At 30.1% G+C, this 6670-nt stretch overlaps 1 protein-coding gene across 2 annotated transcripts; it reads left to right on the forward strand.

Moving 5' to 3' along the window:
* Window positions 1–283: 283 nt before the first annotated feature.
* LOC106113474 (myosin-3) lies at window positions 284–6272 on the forward strand. 2 transcript variants are annotated; one of them, XR_001227662.1, is made up of 7 exons: window positions 284–673; window positions 1731–3256; window positions 3325–3515; window positions 3786–3980; window positions 4051–4491; window positions 5453–5678; window positions 6059–6272. XR_001227662.1 is itself a non-coding variant. In XM_013306269.1 (6 exons), the coding sequence occupies exons 1-6, from the start codon at window positions 484–486 to the stop codon at window positions 5556–5558; spliced, it is 2649 nt and encodes an 882-aa protein (XP_013161723.1). In that variant the 5' UTR covers window positions 284–483; the 3' UTR covers window positions 5559–6272. The 2 variants fall into 2 exon arrangements, 1 of the variants encoding a protein (XP_013161723.1); XM_013306269.1 differs by having other exon boundaries at window positions 5453–6272.
* Window positions 6273–6670: the final 398 nt, after the last annotated feature.

Here is a 6670-nt window from a genome sequence, read left to right on the forward strand (position 1 = left end):
AACTGTTGTCAGGCAATACATAGCATACTTTATGTTAAAGTAAGCTTCATCATTTATCATTTTAGTATGCAAATACAATGACAACCTGCGATTTTCAATAGGATACGTTTAAAATTTACATAAATTATTAAATTACCAAAATGTTATCATTATCTTAATAAGAAAATTGGGTTGAAGCTATTATTATTAAGTACAACCTTTTTTACTTTTTTATTTTGTCCCCTTGTGATCATTCGTAATTTGCTCTTTGTACTCTAATTTATTTCATGAATCTCAAAAATGTCTATGGTTATTTCTCCTTTCCTTTCGGTGCTTGTGTGCAATATCTTTAAAGAATTATAGAAAACTTTTGGTTTTCATTATTAATTGTTATCATATCGACTAAAGGTCTATCGTATTTGTTGATTGATACAAGTAATGATCCTTTTTATTCGATCATACTTAAACTCTTGTTCATAAACATATTGAGAAAAGTACGTCAAGATGAGTAGTGTGGAAAGGATTCCTCAAGTGAATAATGATTCTGAAATGGAAGAAGGAGAAATAGTAGATGAATTTGATTATCTATCGGATATTTCGTCAGAAGAAGAGTTCTTGTTAAGACAAAGGTTGCTTGTGCTGGAAAATTACAATAATGCCCTCGAGAGAAAGGAAGCAAAAAGGGTGTCATTGGGTAAAAATCACTTTTGTTTTACTACTTCTTTTGTAAAGATTATGATAGGTTTTTAATTTTTGTAAATTGAACTTGTAAGTTAAAAAGCATGAGTCTCAGATTTTGTCAACTTTTGGGAAGTTGTAATTTACACTTGTTCAAACGTAGATTAATTGATTTTAACAATTTATAAAATCTAAGATCTTCAGATATGTGTAGTTTTTAATTAAAAAAAAGTCTTTTTATGACTACATGTAGAACTCTTGAGACACAGGTAATGGATTAAAAACACAAAAACTTTACCGAGAGAAAGTAGATACACCGTCTTGTACTCAAACAGGACTTTCTCCAATTATGTGATCTCTTTGATAACAAAGGTCAAATTGATCAAGCTATTTTTAGCAAAATTGTAAACATTTTGCTGATTATAATCCAAACAAAGTTTTAAGAAGACAATAATTATCAAGTCACAGTGTATGAGTACTAGTAACATATTAATCTTACAAGTTTCGGTTTTTCTATAGATTTTAAATTAAGTGGTTTTATTTTTTTAACACTATGGTAAGTAATGTATCAATAATAATATGCATTTGTGGCTAAAACTGTAGGTGATAAAACTGCATAGCATTAAAGACATGTGTGACCAACTTGACATTGAAAATTGGATGATTTTTTCTTAGTCTAAAAATCTAGATGTTTTGGTAATATTGGATTGAGTTTTAAATACTTACTAATTTCATTAACTTTCCTACTACACTCTATATAATTTCTAAATATAATGTCTAAATTTTATATTATACTAGCTGTCGCCAGCCACTCTGTCGGCTCGGAATTAAAAATATACTTAATAAATATACTATGTTCAACATCTGTTCCAAATTTCATCAAGATATGTTGAGCCTTTTTGAAGATACCTTCAAACAAAAATCTATCTATACATCCATCCATCTCAACATTCGTGTTTATAATATTAGTAAAATTTCAATATGATTGAATTAAGTTAAGTGATTAATAGAGAACATTTTGTTTTTTAAATTAGTCTTACTTTAATGTAGGTTAAAATAAAAATAACTTTTAGGTAAAATTGGAAAGAGCACAGTAACATATTTTCCTGATCTCTCTGATATATCAGCTACTGAATTTGAAGATAATACTACAGATTATTTAAGACATTCTAAAAACTGTATTAGCTCAAAAGCAAGTTACAGGCAAAAGAAAATAAATTTACATAGTGGCCATAAGAAAAATAAGAAAAAATATCATCGTAAAAGAAAATTGGAACCAAAAATTATAAGTGACTCTAGCGAAGAATCAGATGATGAATATAGAAATAAAAGACGTAAATTAGCAAATGCAGTGGGACTTAACAAGGCAAAGGTGGATACATCATTAAAGGCAAGGCTTGAAGAAATGTTGTTTGGGAAAAAGTCTAAAGAAAATTGTTTAAACATTGAGAAATTGAAAGTGAGTAACAAAATAATTAAAGAACAAGATAATAACACTTTAGATAATATCAAAGAAAATACTAGTCCCAACAAATCGGAAGAGAAGGAAATTTCGCTTTGTAATCAGTTAAATAATATTGAAATTATAAATGATGTTGCTGGTGATTCCCAAAGCGTAAACCAAGACGAGAACTTCATCCAATTAAATAAGGAAGAAAAAGATGAATGTGATGGTAAAACGCATAGTTTATGTACTGAAGAAGTTGAAAAAGTCTCTGAGGCAAATGTTAACACAGAAAATATGGAACCAAATAGTAAAGAAATTCCAACTAATAAACAAGATTCAGATGATGAATTGGAACTACTTAGACAACATGCTTTGAAAACGAAAAGTACTAAAACAAAATCACAATCAGATACATCCAAAAAAGCTCAGAAGCCTCAATCAGACGATGACGAGAGTGATACTGCTGATTTAAGACTAATTTGTCTTAAATCAGCATTTTTAAAGAAGGCAATTGAAATTAAAAGGAAACAGAAGTTAAGGAAAAGATTGAAATCTAAATCAAAAAGCTTACAAAATGATATAGTGACTCATGAAGAAGACATTGTTAATGTGACAGATATAGAGAACAACACAGATATAGAGTCTGTGGATATGGATATTGGATCTGACGGTGATGATAAGACAAAAGAATCAAATGGAGATGGTAATGTAAGTTCAGGACAAAAAACAGATAATAATAAACAATCAAATCAAAACAAACAAGATGAATTAGAAGATGATGAAGATTTATTAAGAGCACAATTATTAACATCCTTAACAAAAAATTTGCCAAATTTAGTTGCTATGGATGATGTTGTAAATACATTGGAGAATACTACAAAAGAATCAACCACAACTAAATCTAAGAGTAATAACAATGTTCCAGAAGAAAAGAAATTTATTATAAATTTGAAAGATACAGATTCTGAAGGTGAACATGAAGCAACAAAAAATTTAACGAAAATGCATATGAAATTGTCGGAACGTTTAGATTTTCAAGAAAAATTGGATTTATTCCTAAAGTCAACCCGATTGCAAGTTGAAAATAATAAATTGCCTGATGTTGTACAACAGGATCCTGTTACAAAGCCACACACTAAATATGTGCCCAAGGTAGTAACAACCAAATCAATTGACATAATCTTTTTAATAAATGCTTTAATACTAGTTACAATTTCCAGGCTGTGAATCATTTACCTAAGTCTGAACAAATTGAGTATAAAAATTTAGTCAAAAGAATGGCAGAGTTGGAGAAAATGAAACAAATTAGACAAGCGTCTATGAACCAAAAGAATGCCAACATATTAAAAGAATCTATAAATCCAAAAAATACATTCACTGATAATCTAGAACAAAAGATTTCTATATCAAGGTACGACAGTTACTTATAATTTGTTTTTTATATATTTTTTTTAAATTTAATGATCAGAAAAAAAATTCTATTCCTAACAATGACTTAGAAATACAATGAGACTGATTTCATACAAATGTTTATGGTATTTTTTTAAAATAAATGTTGCCATTTAATTTTTAATACTTTGTTCTCTATTAAAAACTTTAAATATTTATAATTTCAATTGTTTTTTCTGATCAAAATATCAATGCGATTGTAATGCAAGATTTTAAAACTAATTTTACCCAGAAAAAATATAGCCGAAGAGTCTGCTAAAATGCTTAAACTTAAAGAAGAAGCTACTAAGCTACTACAAAAGTATAAAATAGTTGCAACAGAACTACGCAACATTTCAACAGCAATCACAATGAATAAAAAAGAACAAAGAACTGTTCAAAGTAAATTAGGAAGAATAAGGATAAATCATCAAATGTTATTAAAAAGGTATTTGACTTTAAATTAGTACATAAGTAATTTTAATTTTAAAAGAAAATGTAACTCAGTAATTTTTCAGCTCAAATTTCACACATTCCACCGGAAGAATTCCATCTACAAACCAAATAAGTAACAAAGTAGTTGTTAATAAATTACAAAAAGAAAATAATCCAACGAAAGAGGAAAATACAACAAACACAGGGACTGTTACGAATAATTTAAAAAAAGAAATTACTGGACCAATCTCTAAAGTTGATAATAGTGTTAACCAGACTGATAGAATTCCTAAAATTTTGGATAAAGATAAAAATATTATAGTTGAAGACAAATTAGATTCAAATAAAAATGTAAAAACATCAACAAGCTGTGGTAAAAAAGACAACATAATCCATCCAGTTTTAGAAACAAATTGTCGAAATAAAAGTATACAGAATCCTAGTGCTATTTCAATAAAGGATAAGGAGAAGTATAAAGACACGAATGAATATCAGTCACCATTGAACGCATTTGGATCTAATATGTAAGTTTATTTCTTTAACAAATATATTAACAGAAGAAATAGTTTTGTTAGATTTAGCTTTTTCTAGAAACAGATACTTGAAATAACTGCAAAGTAAATGGAACAATGCGAATGAAGAAATTAAAATTACATTTTAAAAGTATGCTAGATTTTTTTAAGATTTCCATTTTTTTATATCATAAGGTGGCAAACGAGCGAGCGGCCACCTGAAATCACTGAAATAGCGAAGTGACCGTTGCCCATAGACATACGCAATTGCATATGCGTTGCCTACTTTTAATCTACGGAGGGGAGGATGCACAGAAGGAAAATATTATCCCTTTCCATGCATTCTCTCATCCAGGGAGTCCACTTCCACTTCCCATCATTTCCTTATAAGAAAAAAGGTGGGAAGGGAAAGAGGACTAAGTTAGGCCTCCGGGACGCACACTCATCAGACTGTACTTGGAATTGCTTCCACTTGAGGCCTGTCTTCTGTGTGGTCGTGGTATTTCACCGGGCGAGCCGGGCCGATTCGTGCGAAGATGTTAAAGCGGGCTCTACCACTGTTAAAATTGTAGTGTTAGGGAACACCACGGTGTTCCCGCTGCTCCTTTGCCCCTTCTGTTATAAAAAAAAAACAATTTTTTTTTTAAATTATGCTAATTAATATTGCGTATAATCTAGCATGTTTTTAAAAGCTTAATTATCTGTGATATTTTGTAATTATCTATTTACAGTGACATATGTGTTAGAAATAATTTTTATGGAATATAATTGCTTGCAAGTAATCTATTAGGTGTGTTGTTCAACAAGTTGCGTAACGACATGTATTATGGTGGTAGTATCTTCATTAACAAGTATAATACGTGGATTAGGTCTGCGTACGCACATCGCGGCAGCTTTGCGATGTAAGTATGCATCTGTACCATCCACGGCACACTTACGAACTGTTATGTATTCTTAAATGAATGTTTTTCAGCTGGCTAGAAGACCCGAATGCGTTCCTCTGCCCTTACGAAGTCGGCGGCAGTTGCAGGGATCCCGATTGCAATTTCCTTCATCCCAAAATCCCTTCAAAACAATGACATAAATTAGCAATGTTGCCATTATTCCGCCTTTACACTCACCTTAAATGCAAATTTAATTTAATTTATTCCTTATTCCTTTAATCCTAGTTGCAACAACAATGGAGTCTTCAATAACGTGTAAAGTATTTAATGTGTTTTTTTTTATTAAAATGCATGATTGTATATAATTTCGTAATATTTTTAAGATATTTAATCTTTTTTTCCTAACGCTTCCATAGATTATCGCAGGCAGGTTTGTTTTGGATGTTACATATTTGTCTTAAATCAAATTTATTTATTAGTTTCGATTTCTCACTTTCTTGTCAAAAAAGTCTTTTATTGATTTTTGGTTGAATTATAATCAAATATTTATCTTGCCTGTAAAGACTGTTTTTTTACTTTTAATTATAAAGAAAATGTAAATTAAAAATGTATTCTCAGTTTTTTTTAATCTGTGTATATTTGTAAATTTTGTTTGTGATTTATCTCTAAATATTAATATTTATATGCAATTCTAGTTGGTGGAGTTTGCGCGGGTTCGCGACATCGCCAGCAGTGGTAAGTTACGTGTAACTTATAACATAGTGACTTATAGTGATGGGATACCATAGTGTTTCACTCCGTACTTGGACCAGGTACGAACTTACGGTACAATACGCCTAATATAGTTTAAGTCTGTTATTTTCTACTATAAATTAAACATTGAATATTATGTAAAAAGTTTTATGAATAAAGGAGATTTGTTGTAAATCGGTCTTTCATTTACCACACCCCAAACTAAAATGATCAGAGCGTTGGTAGCTCAGGCATTAACTACATGACTTGTAATCGACAGGTCCTGCGTTCGAAACCGACCATGTATCAATGTGTTTTCGATTTATATTTAGCCGAAATTCTTACGGTGAAGAAAAATATCGTAATGCAATTTGCACATATCTGCAAAGAAATTTAAAGATATGTGTGAAAACCCGTACAAGGCCAGCGTGGTTGATTATACCCTAGTCACCTCTAACTCGGCAGGCTCTGACTCTCTCATTAGGGACTTATCGTGTGAGTGATTTGATGGAACTAAAATAAAACAACAATAAATTTAACAAAGAGATATTTTATTAAGACAATGTAAAAGAAAA

This window comes from Papilio xuthus, unplaced genomic scaffold (genome assembly GCF_000836235.2).
Source record: "Papilio xuthus unplaced genomic scaffold, Pxut_1.1 DF828258.1, whole genome shotgun sequence".
NCBI classification, from domain to species: domain Eukaryota; kingdom Metazoa; phylum Arthropoda; class Insecta; order Lepidoptera; family Papilionidae; genus Papilio; species Papilio xuthus.